At 43.5% G+C, this 23,569-nt stretch overlaps 1 protein-coding gene across 1 annotated transcript in view; it reads right to left on the bottom strand.

Moving 5' to 3' along the window:
- The window catches only part of LOC120028476 (chloride channel protein 2-like), a 119,013-nt gene that overhangs the window by 71,583 nt on the left and 23,861 nt on the right, over nt 1-23,569 (bottom strand). The window contains exons 6-10 of the mRNA XM_038973681.1: nt 10,830-10,908; nt 9,534-9,659; nt 7,320-7,404; nt 4,532-4,633; nt 3,962-4,046 (exon numbers count right to left, since the gene is read on the bottom strand). Coding sequence (XP_038829609.1) covers nt 3,962-4,046; nt 4,532-4,633; nt 7,320-7,404; nt 9,534-9,659; nt 10,830-10,908 — 477 coding nt within the window. The remainder of the gene's footprint in view (nt 1-3,961; nt 4,047-4,531; nt 4,634-7,319; nt 7,405-9,533; nt 9,660-10,829; nt 10,909-23,569) is intronic.

Below are 23,569 nucleotides of genomic sequence, written 5' to 3'. Positions count from 1 at the left end.
TTTTAGAACATTTTGCAAATGTATCACAATATCACATTTACATACAGTTGAAGTCGGAAGTTTACATACACCTTAGCCAAATACATTTAAACTCAGTTTTACAGTTCCTGACATTTAGTCCTAGTAAAAATTCCCTGTCTTAGGTCAGTTAGGATCACAACTTTATTTTAAGAATGTGAAATGTCAGAATAATAGGAGAGAGAATGATTTATTTCAGCTTTTACTTCTTTCATCACATTCCCAGTGGGTCAGAAGTTTACATACACTCAATCAGTATTTGGTAGCATTGCCTTTAAATTGTTTAACTTGGGTCAAACGTTTCGGGTAGCCTTCCACATGCTTCCCACAATAAGTTGGGTGAATTTTGGCCCATTCCTACTGACAAAGCTGGTGTAACTGAGTCAGGTTTGTAGGCCTTGCTTGCACACACTTTTTCAGGTCTGCCCACAAAGTTTCTATAGGATTGAGGTCAGGGCTTTGTGATGGCTACTGCAATACCTTGACTTTGTTGTCCTTAAGCCATTTTGCCACAACTTTGGAAGTATGCTTGGGGTCATTATCCATTTGGGAGACCCATTTGCGACCAAGCATTAACTTCCTGACTGATGTCTTGAGATGTTGCTTCAATATATCTACATAAATCTCTTTCCTCATGATGCCATCTATTTTGTGAGGTGCACCAGTCCCTCCTGCTGCAAAGCACCCCCACAACATGATGCTGCCACCCCCGTGATTTACAGTTGGGATGGTGTTCGTCGGCTTGCAAGCCTCCCCCCTTTTCCTCCAAACATAACAATGGTCATTATGGCCAAACAGTTTTGTTTCATCAGACCAGAGGACATTTCTCCAAAAAGTACGATCTTTGTTCCCATGTGCAGTTGCGAACCGTAGTCTGGCTTTTTTATGGCGGTTTTGGAGCAGTGGCTTCTTCCTTGCTGGGCGGCCTTTCAGGTTATGTCGATATAGGACTTGTTTTACTGTGGATGTAGATACTTTTATACCCGTTTCCTCCAGCATCTTCGCAAGTTCCTTTGCTGTTGTTCTGGGATTGATTTGCACTTTTTGCAGCAAAGTACGTTCATCTCTAGGAGACAGAACGCGTCTCCTCCCTGAGCAGTATGATGGCTGCGTGGTCCCATGGTGTTTATACTTGCGTATTATTGTTTGTACAGATGAACATGGTACCTTCAGGCATTTGGAACTTGCTCCCAAGGATTAACCAGACTTGTGGAGGTCTACAATTTTTTTCTGAGGTCTTGGCTGATTTCTTTTGATTTGCCCATGATGTCAAGCAAAGAGGCACTGAGTTTGAAGGTAGGCCTTGAAATAAATCCACAGGTACACCTCCAATTGACTCAAATGATGTCAATTAGCCTATCAGAAGCTTCTAAAGCCATAACAATTTTCTGACATTTTCCAAGCTGTTTAAAGACAGTCAACTTAGTGTTTCTGAACTTCTGACCCACTGGAATTGTGATACAGTGAATTATAAGTGAAATAATCTGTCTGTAAACAATTGTTGGAAAAATGACTTGTGTCATGCAAAGTAGATGTCCTAACTGTAGTTTGTTAACAAGAAACTTGTGGAGTGGTTGAAAAACGAGTTTTAATGACTCCAACCTAAGTGTATGTAAACTTCCGAATTCAACTGTAAGTATTCAGACCCTTTACTCGGTACTTTGTTGAAGCACCTTTGGAAACGATTACAGACTTGAGTCTTCTTGGAGATGACGCTACAAGCTTAGCACACCTGTACTTGGGGAGTTTCTCCCATTCTTCTCTGCAGATCCTCTCAAGCTCTGTCAGTTTGGATTAAAAAAAAAAATCTATTTTAGAAAAAGGCTGTGAGGAAAAAGTAAAGGGGTCTGAATACTTTCCAAATGCACTGCATATCAGACAGACGGCTGGCTAAAGTGAACAGGTGTAAAGACATTAAAACTAGGAAATAAACACATATGGAATCATGTAGTAACCAAAAAAGTGTTAAACATTTCAAAATATATTTTAGATTCTTCAAAGTTGCTACCCTTTGCCTTGATGAGATCTTTGCACACTCTTGGCATTCTCTCAACCAGCTTCATGAGGAATGCTTCTCCAACAGTCTTGAAGGAGATCCCACATTTGCTGAGCACTTGTTGGCTGTTTTTTCTTCACTCTGCGGTCCAACTCACCCGAAAGCATCTCAATTGGGTTGAGGTTGGGTGATTGTTGAGGCCAGGTCATCTGATGCAGCAATCCATCACTCTCCTTCTCGGTCAAATAGCCCTTACACAGCCTGGAGGTGTGTTTTGGGTCATTTTCCTGTTGAAAAACAAATGATAGTCCCACTAAGCGCAAAACCCAATGGGGTGGCGAATTGCTGCAGAATGCTGTGGTGACCATGCTGGTTAAGTGTGCCTTGAATTCTAAATAAATCACTGACCGTGTCACCAGCAAAGCACCCCCACACCTCTTCCTCCATGCTTCACAGTGGGAACCACCGATGCGGAGATCATCCGTTCACCTACTCTGCGTCTCACAAAGATACAGCGGTTGGAACCAAAAATCTCAAATTTGTACTCATCAGACCAAAAGACAGATTACCACCGGTCTAATGTTTTTATTTTTTATTTAATAATGGAGGTCAGTTAAGAACAAATTCTTATTTACAAGATGGCCTACATCGGCCAATGATGGCCTACATCGGCGATGCTGGGCCAATTGTGCACTGCCCTATGGGACTCCTAATCACGGCCGGTTGTGATACAGCCTGGATTCAAACCAGGGTGTCTGTAGTGATGCATCTAGCACTGAGATGAATTGCATTACACCGCTGCGCCACTCGGGAGCCCAAAGTCCATTGCTCGTGTTTCTTGGCCCAAACAAGTCTCTTTTTCTTATTGATATCCTTTAGGAGTGGTTTCTTTGCAGCAATTCGACCATGATGGCCTGATTCATGAAGTCTTTTCTGAACAGTTGATGTTGAGATGTGTCTGTTACTTGAACTCTGTGAAGCATTTATTTGGGCTGCAATCGGAGGCTGGTAACTAATGAACTTATCCTCTGCAGCAGAGGTAACTCTAGGTCTTTCCTTTCCTGTGGTGGTCCTCATAAGACACAGTTGTCATAACGCTTGATGTTTTTTGTGACTGCACTTGAAGAAACTTGAAGAACTTGAAGAAACTTGCCAACTTGCCAAGAGTGTGCAAATATGTCATCAAGGCAAAGGGTGGCTACTTTGAAGAATCTCAACTATAACATATATTTTGATTTGTTTAACACTTTTTTGCATACTACATGTTCCATATGTGTCATTTCATAGTTTTGATGTCTTCACTATTATTCTACAATGAAGAAAGTCAAAATAGAGAAAAACCCGTGAATGAGTAGGTGTCTCGAAATTTGACTGGTACTGTATATATTTCCCATATTGGTCCCAAGCTCCTACCCAAAGCATTGAAGCAGATATGAAAGGATTGGATAGGTATAAGCAACACAGCAAGAATTATTCCTTTCAGAGGTCAAGGAGAAGATATTACATTAGTGCTATCCCAATCTACATGAAGTGCCATGGGGTAGGTACTAGGGGGTGATTTTGGGTACAAGACCACAGCTGTCTTAAAAAGGGTTTCACTTTAGGCAATGGATGTGATGATGGAATTTTAACTGATTTGGCTAAAGGCTTGTGAAGCGGAGTAAGGGGCTAGAAGAGTGTGTTGTTGTGTGTGATGCTGTAGCTAGACATTAGGGAGCAAAGCTGATAGTGGAGAACAGAATCAACAGCTTATTGTGGCAGAAATACACCAAGAGTCTGACTAAACCTCTCATTACAGAGAAAGAGGAGAGGGTTGGAGATGGAGGAAAGGAATAATGAGATGGCGGGAGAGAGACTGGGGCTCGCTCTCCTGACTCTCCTCTCCCTCTGATTTTCCTGTGAGATAACCAGACCACACCGGCCATGGTGTGGCTTAGTGGAACTAACCTTGCCTGCCATGAACTGTCCGAAGCCGGGGGGAAAGGTTAGCGTAGACACCAGCAGAGTGACCAGGGCTGGGTACAGCAGACGCCTGAGAAAAGAGGAGAGAGAAAGGAGGGAGGGTGAGAGGGGAGTAGGAGAGAGGGAGGGAGGGAGGGTGAGAAGAGAAAAGAGGGAGGGTGAGAGGGAGAGGAGAGTAGGAGGGAGGGAGGGTGGGAGAAGAGAAAAGAGGGAGGGGAGAGGAGGAGGCAAGAGGGTGTTTAGTCATTACTGTTTATTCTTCAAAACCAAACTGTCCACAAACCCTTCACACGGCTGAGTGATATACAGAACATTACATTCATTTAGAAGTCTGAGGATTGTTAATGCATCAGTCTGGTAGGGAGATGAGTAAACACCATTCATTAATAAACAGTTGTCAAGATGAATGTCTTCATTTATCTCTGCTGTGGAGAGATCTGCATCAAAGGAGCTGCTTTCACAGCATAATCTATCTGTGTGTGTGACAGTAGGATACAGGGACTCTCTGGGACCCAGTAGGGGTTGCTGTCTGACGATGATGACATCATGACTTACTTCTTCATGAGGAACTTGTTGATGGTCTTCTGTTTCCTGATGAACTGGACTATCAATCTGTTCAGGTAGACAAACAATGCCCCGCCAAAACCACTGGCAATACTGTGGAGGGGGAGAGGATGGAGGGTTGAGAAGGAGAGGAAGCAGAGGGAGGGGGGCAATGGAGAGAAGAGGGGCAGGGAGATTAAAAGCAGAAAATTAGTTGGAGAAATGTTTACAGGTTTATGTACAGTGGGGCAAAAAAGTATTTAGTCAGCCACCAATTGTGCAAGTTCTCCCACTTAAAAAGATGAGAAAGGCCTGTAATTTTCATCATAGGTACACTTCAACTATGACAGACAAAATGAGATTTTTTCTCTCCAGAAAATCACATTGTAGGATTTTTAATGAATTTATTTGCAAATTATGGTGGAAAATAAGTATTTGGTCAATAACAAAAGTTTTCTGTAAGTCTTCACAAGGTTTTCACACACTGTTGCTGGTATTTTGGCCAATTCCTCCATGCAGATCTCCTCTAGAGCAGTGATGTTTTGGGGCTGTTGCTGGGCCACACGGACTTTCAACTCCCTCCAAAGATTTTCTATGGGGTTGAGATCTGGATACTGGCTAGGCCACTCCAGGACCTTGAAATGCTTCTTACGAAGCCACTCCTTCGTTGCCCGGGCGGTGTGTTTGGGATCATTGTCATGCTGAAAGACCCAGCCACGTTTCATCTTCAATGCCCTTGCTGATGGAAGGAGGTTTTCACTCAAAATCTCACGATACATGGCCCCATTCATTCTTTCCTTTACACGGATCAGTCGTCCTGGTCCCTTTGCAGAGGACAGCCCCAAAGCATAATGTTTCCACCCCCGTGCTTCACAGTAGGTATGGTGTTCTTTGGATGCAACTCAGCATTCTTTGAGTTTTTACCAAAAAGTTCTATTTTGGTTTCATCTGACCATATGACATTCTCCCAATCTTCTTCTGGATCATCCAAATGCTCTCTAGCAAACTTCAGACGGGCCTGGACATGTACTGGCTTAAACAGGGGGACACATCTGGCACTGCAGGATTTGAGTCCCTGGCGGCGTAGTGTGTTACTGATGGTAGGCTTTGTTACTTTGGTCCCAGCTCTCTGCAGGTCATTCACTAGGTCCCCCCGTGTGGTTCTGGGATTTTTGCTCACCGTTCTTGTGATCATTTTGACCCCACGGGGTGAGATCTTGCGTGGAGCCCCAGATCGAGGGAGATTATCAGTGGTCTTGTATGTCTTCCATTTCCTAATAATTGCTCCCACAGTTGATTTCTTCAAACCAAGCTGCTTACCTATTGCAGATTCAGTCTTCCCAGCCTGGTGCAGGTCTACAATTTTGTTTCTGGTGTCCTTTGACAGCTCTTTGGTCTTGGCCATAGTGGAGTTTGGAGTGTGACTGTTTGAGGTTGTGGACAGGTGTCTTTTATACTGATAACAAGTTCAAACAGGTGCCATTAATACAGGTAACGAGTGGAGGACAGAGGAGCCTCTTAAAGAAGAAGTTACAGGTCTGTGAGAGCCAGAAATCTTGCTTGTTTGTAGGTGACCAAATACTTATTTTCCACCATAATTTGCTAATAAATTCATAAAAAATCCTACAATGTGATTTTCTGGATTTTTTCCCCTCATTTTGTCTGTCATAGTTGAAGTGTACCTATGATGAAAACTACAGGCCTCTCTCATCTTTTTAAGTGGGAGAACTAGCACAATTGGTGGCTGACTAAATACTTGTTTGCACCACTGTATATAAGCTTGTGTTTTAAATAAGAACCCAGTATGTGTCCACTTTGTGTAAGAGGTAGTAGGAGAGAGATACTGAGTTTCTCCACCCACCAAAACCAAGCAAGGCCCTTTAAGAAGTACTTTCCAAAGTTCCCCCTCAGCTACAGCCAAGTATATGAATGCTCATGAATTCATGTTCCTGCATAATTAATTCTGTCAAATACTCCTGAATAAATTATGAATAGATGAGGTAGAATCATTTGTACACGTTTTAAAGCCATTCTCTGTATGAATGTTTGTGTGTGTATATTCTCAGAACACCACATGAGTACCAGTGAAAGTTTGAAACATACATCCAGAGGCTAGAAGGGGTTTACTATACAAAGGTTTGCCCCAGCTAGCATGTAGCAGAGACGACAAACTTCCCCCGCTCTCGCTCTGTCCGAGTTAACTGAAACACTGATTTTCCCCATAAGACATCGGCAAGGGAGAGTATACTGAAATAAACACATACAGGGGCATACAGACACACACAAACTCTCACTAAAAGTGTGATAAGACTGCTGTTCTCTGGAGGCAGTGTTTTGTTCGATTATGTTCTGCTCAGATCCCAAGTGGGAGGACATCCTCCAGACAAAAAGGAGAAAAAAAGGGGTGATTTTCTTCTCTTTGGGAGTCCACGCAGAGTTAAGCACAGGGCTGTTCTTTCATCTGAGATGGAAATAGAGATATAGAGAGAGCGAGAGGAGCTCCCCTCTTTATCTCCCCAGCAGCCACCTCTCTCTCCCACTCCCTCTCCCCTGAGAGGCTCTGGTCTAATTCAGTTCTGTGGTAAGCCCGGAGGCTACGCTACTACGGTAACAGCAAGCTAAAATAAGACATCCTAAATGCACCACCTCACTGGCTGAATTATCCATGTTAGGTGACTAACGTCAGGAGGCTATCCTCCTGTACACCAGCTTTCACTGGCTAACAGAGGCAACAAAGAGCTCACTGGCTAACAGAGGCAACGAAGAGCTCACTGGCTAATTGAGGACAACTTAGACTCACCCAATGACAGCGAAGGCTGGGAGCTCCTGGAGGTCAAAGGGGAAGTCCAGACGGAAACGGGTTTTAAACAGAGCTGTGATGGTCTCTGTGTAGGAGGGAGGGAGGGATGGAGAAAGAAATAGAGTGTGATTCATCATTATCAAAATGTTTTTAAGGGGCTATATACACAGTACAGACCTTACCTCAATGTTTGATTGGGGAAATAGAGTATATCGGTCATTCCACGAAATAAGTGCCTTTTGCGTCTCTTGAATATTTAAGTAGAAATTGTGCACCAATATTGAATTTTAAAAGCCTGTTATATTTAATGAAGTGCCCTTTAATATAGACCACATGGATAATTCTATAAATCTGATTTTTAATATGATTAAAGGCTTGCTAAAGTGCCAAAATTCAGCATTTTGACATGTCCCTCTGTGCACCCTCTGACTTCTTGGAAGATTTTAACCCACTTAACCCCGACATTTCTCAATTTCCACCATCATTGTAAAGCCCTAGTTACACCCTAGTTACGCTTTGACAAATTTAATTCAGAACATTATTATTTATTTAATGTTATTAATTTACATCTGTGCCTCATTTGAATGTCAAACCTGTTACGTGAACAGAAACATTTCATATCCAATAGTCAAACCTTGGTGTAAAAGCAGGTTAGCTGGTTGTACTCTTTTTGGCCATTTTCTGGTGTTTTGTGGTGGAAAACCTAGCAGGTCGAACATAACACGCCAACATGTTACCCATAGATAGACAGGGTAGAACTATTTTGTGACGCTTGCACACAATTGCCCCTCCCTGTTGCACACAACAAGCTTCCATTCCCCATGTCACAAGGGGATTTATGGCCGATTTAACAACCCTGTTACTTTATTTATTTGACACTTGATAGGCACTTAATATACTCATTTTTCATTTAACCTCCTGAGATGGGAAAACTGTTTTTTTTATAAAGTTGAACATGTGCCCTTTATGACAGAATGTTAAAAGGAGGTGTAATCAAAAGTTATTTTAACATCTCAAAAAGGCACTGAATTGGTGGAGTGACCCATATACACAAAAAAAGTTTACGCAACATGCAACATTTTCAAAGATTTTACTGAGTTACAGTTCATATAAGGAAATCAGTCAATTGAAATAAATTCATTAGGCCCTAAGCTATAGATTTCACATGACTGGGAACACAGATATGCACAGATACCTTAAAAAAAAGGTGGGTGAGTGGATCAGAAAACCAGTCAGTATCTGGTGTGACCACAATTTGCCTCATGCAGCACGACATCTCCTTCGCATAGAGTTGATCAGGCAGTTGATTGTGGAATGTCCCACTCCTCTTCAATGGCTGTGTGAAGTTGCTGGATATTGGCGGGAACTGTAACACGCTGTCGTACACGTCGATCCAGAGCATCCCAACCATGCCTAATGGGTGACATGTCTGGTGAGTATGCAGGCCATGGAAGAACTGGGACATTTTCAGCATTCAGGAATTGTGTACAGATCCTTTCCACATGGGGCCATGCTTTATCATGCTGAAACATGAGGTGATGGCGGCGGAGGAATGGCACAACAATGGGCCTAAGGAGCTCGTCACGGTATCTCTTGCATTTTAACGATGGCAATTTGAATGCACATTGTGTTCCTTGTCCGTAACTTATGCCTGCCCATAGCATAACCCCACCACCAACATGGGGCACTCTGTTCACAACGTTAACATCAGCAAACCGCTTGCCCATACAACGCAATCTGCCTGGTAAAGTTGAAAACAGGATTCACGCATGAAGTGCACACTTCTCTTGCGTGCCAGTGGCCATCGAAGGTGAGCAATTGCCCATTGAAGTCGGGTTATGATATCGAACTGCAGACAGGTCAAGACCCTGGTGAGGACGACAAGCATGCAGATGAGCTTCCCTGAAGCAGTTTGTGCAGAAATTCCTTCAGTTGTGCAAACCCACAGTTTCATCAGCTGTCCGGGTGGCTATAATGATCATGCTGTTTAATCAGCTTCTTGATATGCCACACCTGTCAGGTGGATGGATTATCTTGGCAAAGGAGAAAAGCTCACTAACAGGGATGTAAAACAAATTTGTGCACCAAATTTGAGAGAAATAAGCTTTTTGTGCGTATCGAAAATTTCAGTGATCTTTTATTTCAGCTCAAGAAACAAACACTTTACATTGTCCGTTTATATTTTTGATCAGTATACATGTAGACCGGTCTTACCCTCGTCTCTATTCCACACGGCCAGGACTCTGAAGATGAAGGCACTAAAGGTGGCAGCGAAGAACCCTCTCCAGTAATTCCTCACCGCAAAGAACGTAGAGGTTACCTCAATACTGAACAGCACACCTACAAAACACACACACACAATCAATTTCTCAGGAACATGATCAAAGTAACTATACTCCAATCAGGGGAGTGAAGGGGGAAGGAGTAAACCTTGCAATCTCCAACCCAACCAGTATCAGTCAGTGAGTGTTATCCCACTGGGCACACCACATCATTTCAAAGTGGATAATTGGGTCATATTTGTTTGAGACGTTGATCAATGAGATTACAACCTATATATAACCTATATATTCACCCACTCAAAAAGACTGCCAAAAGTTAGTTGAATTTCAATGTGTTATCACTAAATCAAACCAAAGTTTAAATGCACTTTAAATTCATGTTTGATTTAGTTCTATTCTTTAACACAGATGTTTTGTTGAGATGGAGACATGAATCCAACATATAAATTATTACATTTGTAGACAAACTGGAATTCAAAGTCAGTGGCACAGATTGATCCATCTAAGCAGGAGATATAGCACCTTCAAATGTTGATATTTGGTTGCGTTGATAACCAAACAATTCAATATCACTAAATTACATTTGATATCAACCAGAGATTGAAACTACAGGCCTATGTACTCTATTTTTAGTTGAATCCTGGGTTGAATTGAGACAATAGTTGATGACTTTGGAAATAGTATACAGGCCTAAATAGCATCATTGATGATATGAGTTATATAGCATGGTGACATTTCATTTGCTCTGTTAAACCTACCCCTTGGAATGACTTCGATAGCAACAGTGACTCTATTTAATTATTCATTGGAGATCTGTCAACAATCATTTTCACGAAAGCACATTGGTAATAGTCAGAGACAAACGTCATAGCTAAGCAGGGCTAGGCTATGTGAAAACCCTGGATGGTAGACCAAAGGGCAGCTGTAGATAGATTAATTGTCCAGTAGGAGGTGCTGCAGCGTATATATATTTTTCTGATAGTAATCAAATTGAAGATCTGACTGTTTTAAAGGTACAAATTAAACATTTTATACAAGGTAGTGTCTATGTTAATATTTGGTTACCATGATGACAATCCTGTTTTTGAAATTTCACCTTCAAAACAGTTTACATTGATGACTTTTTTCAAATCCAATGTAGATTCCACATCCCAATAAGATGACAAATTACACTGAAACAACATTGATTCAACCAGTTTGTGCCCAAAAAGATGTTGGTGCCACTCACCTCCTATAGGTGCAGCGAAACAGCAGCCCACCCCCACAGCACAGGCAGCTGCCAACATCTCAATGTTCCTCGACTCATTCTGTTAACACATAGGGAGAGGTGTGTACACACACACACACACACACACACACGCACACACGCACACACGCACACACGCACACACACACGCGGCCGTTGTCGGGGTGTAGGCTTAGCAGTGTGGAAGGAGGCAGACAAGGATGTTGCTTTTTTCTGTCCAAGGTGAGGGCTTTTACAGTGCCTTCGGAAAGTATTCAGACTCCTCAACATTTTCCAAATTTTGTTACGTTACAGTCATATTCTAAAAATGATTAAATCGTTTTTGCCCCTCATCAATCTGCACACAATACCCCATAATGACAAAAGGAAAAACAGGTTTTTAGAAGATTTTTCTAACTTATAAAAAAATAAGGAAATATCACATTTACATAAGTATTCAGACCCTTTACTTAATACTTTGTTGAAGCACCTTTGGCAGCGATTACAGCTTTGAGTATTCTTAGGTATGGCACATCAAGCTTGGCACATCTGTGTTTGGGGAGTTTCTCCCATTCTTCTCTGCAGATCCTCTCAAGCTCTGTCAGGTTGGATGGGGAGCGTCGCTGCACAGCTATTTTCAGGTCTCTCCAGAGATTTTCGATCGGGTTCAAGTCCGGGCTCTGGCTGGGCCACTCAAGGACATTCAGAGACTTGTCCCAAAGCCACTCCTGCACTGTCTTGGCTGTGTGCTTAGGGTCATTGTCCTGTTGGAAGGTGAACCTTTGCCCCAGTCTGAGGTCCTGAGCGCTCTGGAGCAGGTTTTCATCAAGGATTCTCTGTACTTCGCTCCGTTCATCTTTGCCTCGATCCTGACTAGTCTCCCAGTCCCTGCCTCTGAAAATCATCCCCACAGCATGATGCCACCACCACCATGCTTCAGGCCAAAGAGTTCAATCTTGGTTTCATCAGACCAGAGAATCCTGTTTCTCATTGCCTGAGAGTCTTTAGGTGCCTTTTGGCAAACTCCAAGCGGGCTGTCATGTACCTTTTACTGAGGAGTGGCCACTCTACCATAAAGGCCTGATTGGTGGAGTGCTGCAGAGATGGCTGTCCTTCTGGAAGGTTCTCTCATCTCCATAAAGGAACTCTGGAGCTCTGTCAGAGTGACCATCAGGTTCTTGGTCACCTCCCTGACCAAGGCCCTTCTCCCCTGATTGCTCAGTTTGGCTGGGCGGCCAGCTCTAGGAAGAGTATGGTCGTTCCAAACTTCTTCCATTTAAGAATGATGGAGGCCACTGTGTTCTTTGGGACCTTCAATTCTGCATGAATGTTTTGATACCCTTCCTTCGACCTCATTGCTTGTTTTTTTCTCTGACATGCACTGTCAACTGTGGGGCATTATATAGACAGGTGTGTGCCTTTCCAAATCATGTCCAAGCAATTTAATTTACCACAGATGGATGCCAATCAAGTTGTAGACACATCAAGGTAGATCAATGGAAACAGAATGCACTGGAGCTCAATTTCGAGTCTCATAACAAAGGGTCTGAATACTTATGTAAATAAGGCATCCGTTTTTTTATTTGTAATACATTTGCCAAAATGTGAAAAAAAACATTTTTCGCTTTGTCATTATTGGGTATTCTGTGTAGATCGGTGAGGATTTTTTTTATTTAATCAATTTTAGAATAAGGATGTAACGTAATGTGAAAAAAGTCAAGGGGTCTGAATACTTTCCGAAGGAACTATGTGCAAAAATGGGATATAAATAAGCACCAAAAGTAGGCTACTACATTATTTACAAATAATAAACAGGACGCAGAGCAATATCAACTGGATTTAAATCAATAAGTCAGCCAACTGACCTCCCCCAGGGCAGGCCTCAGTAATGCCTGTTAGCAATTAGCATGCACAGCAGCAAGTATAGCCCAACCTACCCGTCACAGCTGTTGTGGATGAAATGCAGAGTTTAAATACATTTTACCCATAATGCATTTCACCATACCATTTCACCTCAACAGTTTGGCATGAACAGTTAAAGTGTCAATCAGCAGTTGAAACAATAACAAAGCAGTCTCCCCACACATTTCAATAAAAACCTGAGGGATAGGGCTGGAGAAATGTATCCACTCTAAAACAAATGGACAGAGCTATGGATGCAAGGACTGACCATCCTTGATATCATGTTTTGAAGTTATAATTGTTTGTTTGCATTTACATTGTTAACAAACATTGGTGTGTAACAAGCTTATATTTTGGGTTCTGATGAGGTGCAAAAGTTGAACTAAGCTCACGAGGCACTTATAAGTAAAATTCTAAAAGAATCAATGGGTACATTTCATTAATTCGCAAACTCGGTCCTGGGGATCCCAAAAGGTGCATGCTTGGGTTCAGCTGTGTAGTGCTAGGGGAAAACCCAAACGTGCACCCCTTGGGGTCCCCAGGACCGAGTTTGTGAAACACAGGCAAACATTTTAACACCTATCTCCTATCTCCAATTACGAGGAACAAATAAAGTAAGCAACCATTTACATTTCTTCAACTTTGCTTGAGCGCTAAAGCTTTTATTCCTAAAAATGATCACTTTGTAGGCAATATTTTAATGAACAAATGCATGGACTAATTTGTGTGGTATCACAAAAAACTAAATCAAATCGGCATGCGCAACCACAAACTCTCATAGGTTACATTTCTCAGCAATCAAAATAGCAGAGAACATTCCTGCAAATAAAACAACGTTTTTCAAAAAAACAGATTTGATCAAATTGACTTGCTTTACTTTGCTAGAAGGCACCGAGAGATTGAATCTGTGACACTGCCCAATTAACCACAGGGTACGGTCGAATGAAATACAATTTCTGCAAACACAGTATAGCATGGGATTACAGATGTAATATGGACAGGTGGTAGAGAGATGGGATATGGAGTTCTGGAGAGGAGGAAGTTATGGTGGATATTCTGCCCTTCAACTCCAGCCATGATTTACCTTGTTTCCTATGAGGCTTGGCTCCTTTAAGCAGCATGTTAGTGAAACAGAGAGGGGTGAGTGTTGATGTGTACTAAAAACACACACACACACACACACACCATTAGTATGCCATAAAATGCGGTATATTCATATACAGTACAGATACAACACAGAGACGAGGGGGGAAGAGAGAGAGAATGAGGGAAGGAGAGAGGCTAGAGGGAGCAGACGATTAAGGGGAGACGGACAGAGAGACAGACAGGGTTATGCAGCAAAAGAGTGCTCCACTCGAGGGGACATGAAGGTCTGCTTCAAAGATTCTTCATTGCCCCGGTCCCCCAGACCCCCATCCCTTCTCTCACACACACACACACAGAGAGCAGTTGTTTCTCATCTTCAGAGTACAGAGAGATGAGTCAAAGATTCCCTCCCTCTCGTTCCCTCTGTCTGCCAAGGCCCAAGCGGAACAAGCATAGAAATTTGAAAGACTATCTCTCTACTCCTCAATGCCTGATTCTCTGTCTTTACCTCGATCTCTCTCTCCCTTGCTTTCAAAACCTTTCTTCATTTATACATCTCTACATGTATTTATTGCTCCCTGTAGTATAGCTATGGAGATTAAAGATGAGATGTATTTAATTAGTTTGCAAATAACATGCTGGTTTAGATTTATTATGTGTATATTACTTGTCTAAATGTATATTGTGTGTGTGTGTCCGCACAGGCATATTCTGGACATACACTCAGAAGAACAGTCAAGAGTGAAAAAACATTCTATAAACTAGTAATATGTGATGTGTTTTTCTCCAAGCCAGCCCACTAACAGGCCTGCTGTGGTATTGAGCCGATGCAGATATGAGCAGTCGATTAGGAGTAGGAACAAAACAGTGTTTCTCACAGCTCCTCCTAAACACCGACAGACCTATCACGTCGATCGGCCTGATTTTGGAGTTCACAGAAACAAATGAACTTTCCCACATACAACTAACCTACAGTTCTGTCTTAAGGGAGAGGGGAGTCTGTTCAGTGAATTGCTATGGTATCTCAACCATATTGTAGTTGGTTTGCCTGCATGATCAGTGGCTACAGTAGATGATAGATATAGTGATGTGATGTTTATGAGTGAGAGGACTGTTCAAAAAGTTAGGGTATGGAAGTAAAATATCAACAAAAGGCAAGTATACTGGATAAAGAGGAAAGCAAAGCCAGGTCAGAAAGGGAACCTCAGCTGAGATTGCACCAATTAGATGCTAGTAACATTCACGCCTACCTCATTTGAGGGTCTATTAAGCTGACCGGTTCTGCTCATAGATATCATCTTGACCAACTTGCCCTCTAAATACACCTCTGCTGTTTTCAACCAGGACCTCAGCGATCACTGCCTCATTGCCTGCGTCCGTAATGGGCCTGCGGTCAAACGACCACCCCTCATCACTGGCAAACGCTCCCTAAAACACTTCTGCGAGCAGGCCTTTCTAATCAACCTGGCCCGGGTATCCTGGAAGGAAATTGACCTCATCCCGTCAGTAGAGGATGCCTGGTTGTTCTTTAAAAGCGCTTTCCTCACCATCTTGAATAAGCATGCCCTTTCAAAAAATGTAGAACTAAGAACAGATATAGCCCATGGTTCACTCCAGACTGCCCTTGACCAGCACAAAAACATCCTGTGGCGTACTGCGCTAGCATCAAATAGTCCCTGCAATATGCAACTTCTCAGGGAAGTCAGGAACCAATATACAGAGTCAGTTAGGAAAGCAAAGTCTAGCTTTTTCAAAAAGAAATTCGCATCCTGCAGCACTAATTTCAAAAAGTTTTGGGACACTGTAAAGTCTATGGAGAATAAGAGCACCTCCTCCAAGCTGCCCATTTCGAATCCCACCATACCTTCACCGCTATGCAACCTGGTTTCCGAGCTGGTCACGGGTGCACCTCAGCCACACTCAAGGTCCTAAACGATATCATAACCGGCATCGATAAAAGACAGTAATCAATGACCTGGCCAAGGCTTTCGACTCTGTCAATCACCGTATTCTTATCGGCAGACTTAACAGCCTTGGATTCTCTAATGACTACCTTGCCTGGTTCACTAATATTAGTCTGGAAGGAGAGTTTACAGTCTAGCCAGACACCTAGGTATTTATAATTGTCCACATGTTCTATGTCCGAACCGTCCAGAGTAGTGATGCTAGTCAGGCGGGCAGGTGCGAGCAGCGATTGGTTGAAGAGCATGCCTTTCGTTGTACTAGCATTTAAGAGCAGTTGGAGGCCACGGAAGGAGTGTTGTATGGCATTGAAGCTCGTTTGGAGGTTTGTTAACACAGTGTCCAAAGAAGGGCCAAATGTATCCAGAATGGTGTCGTCTGCGTAGAGGTGGATCAAAGAATCACCCGCAGCAAGAGCGACATCATTGATATATACAGAGAAGAGAGTCGGCCCGAGAATTGAACCCTGTGGCACCCCCATAGAGACTGCCAGAGGTCTGGACAAAAGGCCCTCCGATTTGACACACTGAACTCTATCTGAGAAGTAGTTAAGCATCTCCAATCCAAAATTAAATCTAGAATTGGCTTCCTATTTCGCAACAAAGCCTCCTTCACTCATGCTGCCAAACATACCCTCGTAAAACTGACTATCCTACCGAGCCTTGACTTCGGCGATGTCATTTACAAAATAGCCTCCAACACTCTACTCAACAAATTGGATGCAGTCTATCACAGTGCCATCCGTTTTGTCACCAAAGCCCCATATACTACCCACCACTGCGACCTGTATGCTCTTGTTGGTTGGTCCTCACTACATATTCGTCTCCAAACCCACTGGCTCCAGGTCATCTATAAGCCTTTGCTAGGTAAAGCTCTGCCTTATCTCAGCTCAGGTCACCATAGCAACTCCCACCCGTAGCACGCGCTCCAGCAGGTATATTTCACTGGTCATTCCCAAAGCCAATTCCTCCTTTGGCCGCCTTTCCTTCCAGTTCTCTGCTGCCAATGACTGGAAAAATTGCAAAAATCACTAAAGTTGGAGACTTATATCTCCCTCACTAACTTCAAGCATCAGCTGTCAGAGCAGCTTACCGATCGCTGCAGCTGTACATAGCCCATCTGTAAATAGCCCATCCAACCAACTACCTACCTCATCCAATATTTGTTTTTGTTTTTCTGCTCTTTTGCACACCAGTATTTATACTTGCACATCCTCATCTGCACATCTATCACTCCAGTGTTAATTGCTAAATTGTAATTACTTCGCCACTATGGCCTATTTATTACCTTACCTCCTTACTTCATTAGCACACACTGCATACAGATTTTTCTATTGTGTTATTGACTGTACGTTTGTCTCTCCCATGTGTAACTCTGTTGTTGTTTTTGTCGCACTGCTTTGCTTTATCTTGGCCAGTTGTAAATGAGAACGTGTTCTCAACTGGCCTACCTGGTTTAATAAAGGTGAAAAAAAATCCTGCTGCTGAATTGATGCTATGCTTATTGTACCAACGCTCCTTTAGCTAGCAGTTACTCGTTATGCTACTGTTTTCTGATATTAAATCTTGTTAGCAAATGCTCGCAAGCTGTGAACTTCGCCCACGTCGCTCAATATGCTCATGTAGCACGTTTATCTGCTGAGGGGACGTCATTGACTGAGGATCAATCCATGTTGCTGCTCTACTGTTGGCAGTCAATAGTGGCTACAACTAGCTAGCTAGTAGATTAGTATTGGGACTATTGTATACTTTGAGAGTTCCCATGCCAGCTTCAGGCAGAGTCTGTGCTCTCGGTTTACACACCCCATCACGGAGAATCTGCCTGCATCCATATAGGAGAAAGTAGCCTACGCTAGCCTAATATGTGTTGATATACAGTGAGATGCAATGTTTCTGGATGACTGCGTGATCACGCTCTCCGTTGCCAATGTGAGTTAGAACTTTAAACAGGTCAACATTCACAAGGCCGCAGGTACAGACGGATTACCAGGACGTGTACTCTGAGCATGCGCTGACCAACTGGTAAGTGTCTTCACTGACATTTTCAACCTGTCCCTGACTGAGTCTGTAATACCAACATGTTTCAAGCAGACCACCATAGTCCCTGTGCCCAAGAACACTAAGGTAACCTGCCTAAATTACTACCGCCCCGTAGCACTCACGTCTGTAGCCATGAAGTACTTTGAAAGGCTGGTCATGGTTCACATCAACACCATCATCCCAGAAACCCTAGACCCACTCCAATTTGTATACCAACCCATCAGATCCACAGATGATGCAATCTCTATTGCAATCCACACTGCCCTTTCCCACTTGGACAAAAGGAACACCTATGTCAGAATGCTATTCATTCACTACAGCTCAGCTTTCAACACCATAGTGCCCTCAAAGCTCATCACTAAAGGACCCTGGGACTAAACACCTCCCTCAGCAACTGGATCCTGGACTTCCTGACGGGCCGCCTCCAGGTGGTAAGGGTAGGTAACAACACATCCGCCACGCTGATACTCAACACGGGGGCCCCTCAGGGGTGCGTGCTCAGTCCCCTCCTGTACTCCCGGTTCACTTATGACTGCATGGCCAGGCACGACTCGAACACCATCATTAAGTTTGACGACGACACAAGTGGTAGGCATGATCACCGATAACAATGAGACCGCCTATAGGGAGGTCAGAGACCTGGCTGAATGGTGCCAGGATAACAGCCTCTCCCTCAATGTGATCAAGACAAAAGGAGATGATTATGGACAACAGGAAAAGGAGGACTGAGAATGGGGGCATGCTCATCAACAGGGCTGTAGTGGAGGAGACTGAGAGCTTCAAGTTCTTTGGTGTCCACATCACCAACAAACTAGCATGGTCCAAGCACACCAAGACAGTCTTGAAGAGGGCACAACAAAGCCTATTCCCCTTCAGGAGACAAAAGATTTGGCATGGGTCCTCAGATCCTCAAAAAGTTGTACAGCTGCACCATCAAGAGCATCCTGACCGGTTGCATCACTGCCTGGTATGGCAACTGCTCAGCCTCCGACCGCAAGGCACTACAGAGGGTAGTGCGAACGGCCCAGTACATCACTGGGGCCAAGCTTCCTGCCATCCAGGACCTCCATATCAGACCTGATACTTTCAGGATAAATTTGCATTCTTTCTGTTGTCTATTAAATAGTTCTGTCATCTTCATTCTCGCTGTAGTGCTCATGAAGCATCAGGTTAGGCATATCTTTGGAGTGTACTAGTAGCCAGTTACGCAAGTTATCATGCATGCTTGTACATTGTTGGAACGCAGGCATCGTATACCCTGATACAGGTCACTTTGCTACAGTGATTGCTGTAGCTGAGCATGACTAATTTCTACCACCATTGTGCTGGACCAAATGCTGTGGACTGCTATGTGCGCTGTCCAGCCGTCGAGCAGCGTAATGTCTTGTGACACTTGGATGGAGACAGTCTGTTGCCGGCTAAACATTCCCGGGTCAGTCTCATCATTTGGCACATATTTCAAAGAAGTACAGCTCATTTTAAAATGATTACTACTGCTAAGTGTAACCTTTTCCCCCCAGATTTCAGTTAATCACCCTGGACCTTAAATGGGGAAGCTCGCGCTGTATCGCGGTGCGATGACCAATCAAGGCTTACTATAGCTTCAAGCCGTGTTGAATTGGCTGTTAATACTAGCATTACCTAGCATGCCATGGGCTTGCTAAACACCAACAATCAGCTGTTGGTGATCGAGCGTTCATTGTACCCAATGGAAACGTCTGTTAAGAGCTTGTTTCAAACACTAATACGCAGGCATATTTCAGTATCTATTGGATTTATTTATTCTTCCTATCAGGTCATCCAACTTCTCCATGGCCTACCAGCATATACACTATATATACAAAATTATGTGGACACCCCTTCCAATTAGTGGATTCGTCTTTTTCAGCCACACCTGTTGCAGACAAGTGTATAAAGTTGAGTACAAAGCCATGCAATCTCCATAGACAAACATTGGCAGTAGAATGAGCTCAGTGACCTTCAACTTGGCACCGTCATAGGATGCCACCTTTCCAACAAGTCAGTTTGTCAAATTTCTGCCCTGCTAGAGCTGCCCCAGTCAACTAAGTGCTCTTGTTGTGAAGTGGAAACGTCTAGGAGCAACAACGGCTCAGCCGCGAAGTGGTAGGCCACACAAGCTCAAAGAAAGGGGCTGCCAACTGCTGAAGCGCGTAGCAAGTAAAAATTGTAATGTCCTCAGTTGCAACACTTACTACCGAGTTCCAAACTGCCTCTGGAAGCAACGTAAGCAAAATAACTGTTAGTTGGGAGCTTCATGAAATTGGTTTCTATGGCCAAGCAGCTGGACACAAGCCTAAGATCCCCATGCGCAATGCCAAGTGTCAGCTGGAGTGGTGTAAAGTTCACCACCATTGGACTCTGGAGCAGTGGAAACACGTTCTCTGGAGTGATGAATCATGCTTAACCATCTGGCAGTCCAATGGATGAATCTGGGTGTCAGGAGAATGCTACATGCCCAAATGCATAGCACCAACTATAAAGTTTGGTGGAGTAGAAATAATGGTATGGGGCTGTTTTTCATGGTTCAGTCTAGGCCCCTTAGTTCCAGTGAAGGGAAATCTTAATGCTAAAGCATACAATGAGATTCAGGACGATTTTGTGCTTCCAACTTTGTGGCAACAGTTTGGGGAAGGCCTTTTCCTGTTTCAGCATGACAATACCACCGTGCACAAAGCGAGGTCCATACAAAACGATTTGTTGAGATTGTGTAGAAGAACTTGACTGGCATGCACAGAGCCCTGACCTCAACCCCTTCGAACACCTTTAGGATGAATTGGAACGCAGACTGCGAGCCAGGCCTAATTGCCTAACATCAGTGCCCGACCTCACTAATGCTCGTGGCTAAATGGAACAAGTCCACGCAGCAATGTTCAAACATCTAGTGGAAAGCCTTCCCAGAAGAGTGGAGGCTGTTAAATCAGCAGCAAAGGTGGGACCAACTCTATATTAATGCCAATGATTTTGGAATGAGATGTTCGACAAGCAGGTGTCCACATACTTTTGGTTATGTAGTGTACGTTGACATAGCTGTCAGCTCAGGTAGACTATCTGTACAATGTCTTCTGTTATATAACCATGTATGCCTTTTCTATTCCAAATTTCAGTCAGGCAAATGCAGCCTGCCTTTATCATGGTCCAGTAGCAGGAATTCGGTTAATTCCGGGTGTCAGGACCATTCGGTGTATAGTCTGCTGAGGATCCACTGTCCGCTACTCTCAAGGCCTACGGAGAAGTGACCAACATGCACATCAAAGAGCATCTTTGAGTCCAAGTTTGAGTCCAAGTTAAGGCAACAAAGTGTTTATATTTCGTGGTCCGAATGATGGCTTTTAATGGGTTCTTCATTCTGAAATACACCAAATCATCCTTCCGTTTAATCTTGCGTGATCGGTTTGCATTATGGACACTCATATTAACCATACTCCCATCTACCCCTAGATGAAAGAATTAGCATGGAAAATCAGTCGTCATCACCAGAACTGACACTGCTTTGTCCTCCCTTTCATGTTATGATATCTGAATGCTGAGCACGGATGGCACCTGGCAAACCTCTGTTCAACATTGATGCTGGCAACCAATGACAAGGTACTGGAACTCATCACGGCTCTGGCTCCTTCGTCACCACTGCGGGCACATGACCATCTGCTGCTGTGACGTTACATTTGATTCTACATGAGTTCCTGCAGTATTGCTATATGATCATGATTGTGTCAGCCGTATGGTCCAGTAGCTATGTTGCATATGTAAAATATCCTCATATACCAAGATGACAGCTCATCCTGCCTCAGCGAAGCCCCCTGGCAGTGCATTTATATTGCAGGTGGTTGGCTAGGTTCATGGCAGGTGGGATCATACAACTTACGGTTGCCTAGTTAGATGGGTAGAATATTTTCCATGTACCAAGATGACAGCTCATCTTACCTCATCAGGGTACCCGGCGGTGCGTAATATGAGAAATAGACATACTGCTGCATTAGCTCATGCTACACAGTTAGTATTCACATACAGGCCTAGTAGACAGTCATGTGATGGTAGAATGACCGTAGCTGGTCTATTGAGAGCTGCTAAACAGTGATGAGTTTACCTGCCAGTACCATGCCTCATTAAGGTCGCTATAATGGCGTCAGCCGTGGTCAATAGCCTACATGTTGCCGTCTTTGCTGGTTACTTGATATAAAATACATTGCATATAGCTACAGGTGGTTGGCTGGGTCATATTGCTTAAGGTTGCTTGTTAGATAAGGATATATTTTTATGAAGACCCACCAGATGATTATTAATTTAGTTTCAGTGAGAGCACCTGGCGTTGCGTCTCCAGGGCAGCTGGGTTCGTACTGCTTACGGTTGCTAGTTAGGTAGCATATTCTCATATACCAAGATGACAGCTCATACTGCCTCCGGCGGTGCGTACCCGGCGGTGCGTCATATAAAAGAATACAAGACATACGTTGCACAGATCACGCTACATATGGTTAATATTCACACATAGTATACAGTCTTGTAAATGGTAGGATGTCTTTAGCTGGTCTATTTGCCAATATCTAAACTAGGCTTTCTGCAGTAGGGGTCTGCTGTTTAGGGGGGGGGGGGGGGGGGGGACTTATAGTTTAGCGCTCTCACTGCTTGGAGTTAATTTCATATACTGAACAAAAATACACTTCAAAGATTTTACTGAGTTACAGTTCACATAAGGAAATCAGTCAATTGAAATACATTTATTAGGTCGTAATCTATGGATTTCACATGACTGGGAATACAGATATGCATCTGTTGGTCACAGATACCTTAAAAGAAAGTAGCGGCGTGGATCAGAAAACCAGTCAGTATCTGGTGTGACCACCATTTGCCTCATGCAGCGCAACACATCTCCTTCGCACAGAATTGATCCGGATGTTGATTGTGGCCTGTAGAATGTTGTCTCACTCCTCTTCAATTGCTGTGTGAAGTTGCTGGATATTGGCGGGAACCTGAACACGTTGTCGTACATTTTGATCCAGAGCATCTGAAACATGTTCAATGGGTGACATGTCTGGTGAGTATGTAGGCCAGAACTGGGACATTTTCAGCTTGCAGGAATTGTGTACAGATCCTTGTGACATGTGGCCGTGCTTTATCATGCTGAAACATGAGGTGATAGCATGTGAACAATGGGCCTCAGGATCTAGTCATGGTATCTCTGCATTCAAATTGTCATCGTTAAAATGCAATTGTGTTCGCTGTCCGTAGCTTATGCCTGCCCATACCATAACCCCACCGACACCTTGGGGCACTCTGTTCACAACTTTGACATCAGCAAACCGCTTTCCCACACGACGCCATACACATGGTCTGATGTTGAGAGGCCGGTTGGACGTAGCGCCAAATTCTCTAAAACGACGTTGGAGGCGGCTTATGGTAGAGACATGAACATTACATTCTCTGGCAACGGTTCTGGTGGACATTCCTGCAGTCAGCATATCAATTGCACGCTCCCTAAAAACTTGAGACATCTGTGGCATTGTGTTGTGTGACAAAACGTCACATTTTAGAGTGGCCTTTTAGAGGTACACCTGTGTAATGATCATGCTGTTTAATCAGCTTCTTGATATGCCACATCTGTTAGGTGGATGGATTATCTTGGCAAAGGAGAAAAGCTCACTAACAGGGATGTAAACAAATTTTTTCACCAGATTTGAGCGAAATAAGCTTTTTGTGCGTACGGAAAAATTCGGGGATCTTTTATTTCAGCTTATG

Source organism: Salvelinus namaycush, chromosome 34 (assembly GCF_016432855.1).
Source record: "Salvelinus namaycush isolate Seneca chromosome 34, SaNama_1.0, whole genome shotgun sequence".
Classification (NCBI taxonomy): Eukaryota; Metazoa; Chordata; class Actinopteri; order Salmoniformes; family Salmonidae; genus Salvelinus; species Salvelinus namaycush.
Note: the sequence above shows the minus strand (reverse complement) of the source record. Positions and strands in the feature narration are given on the sequence as shown.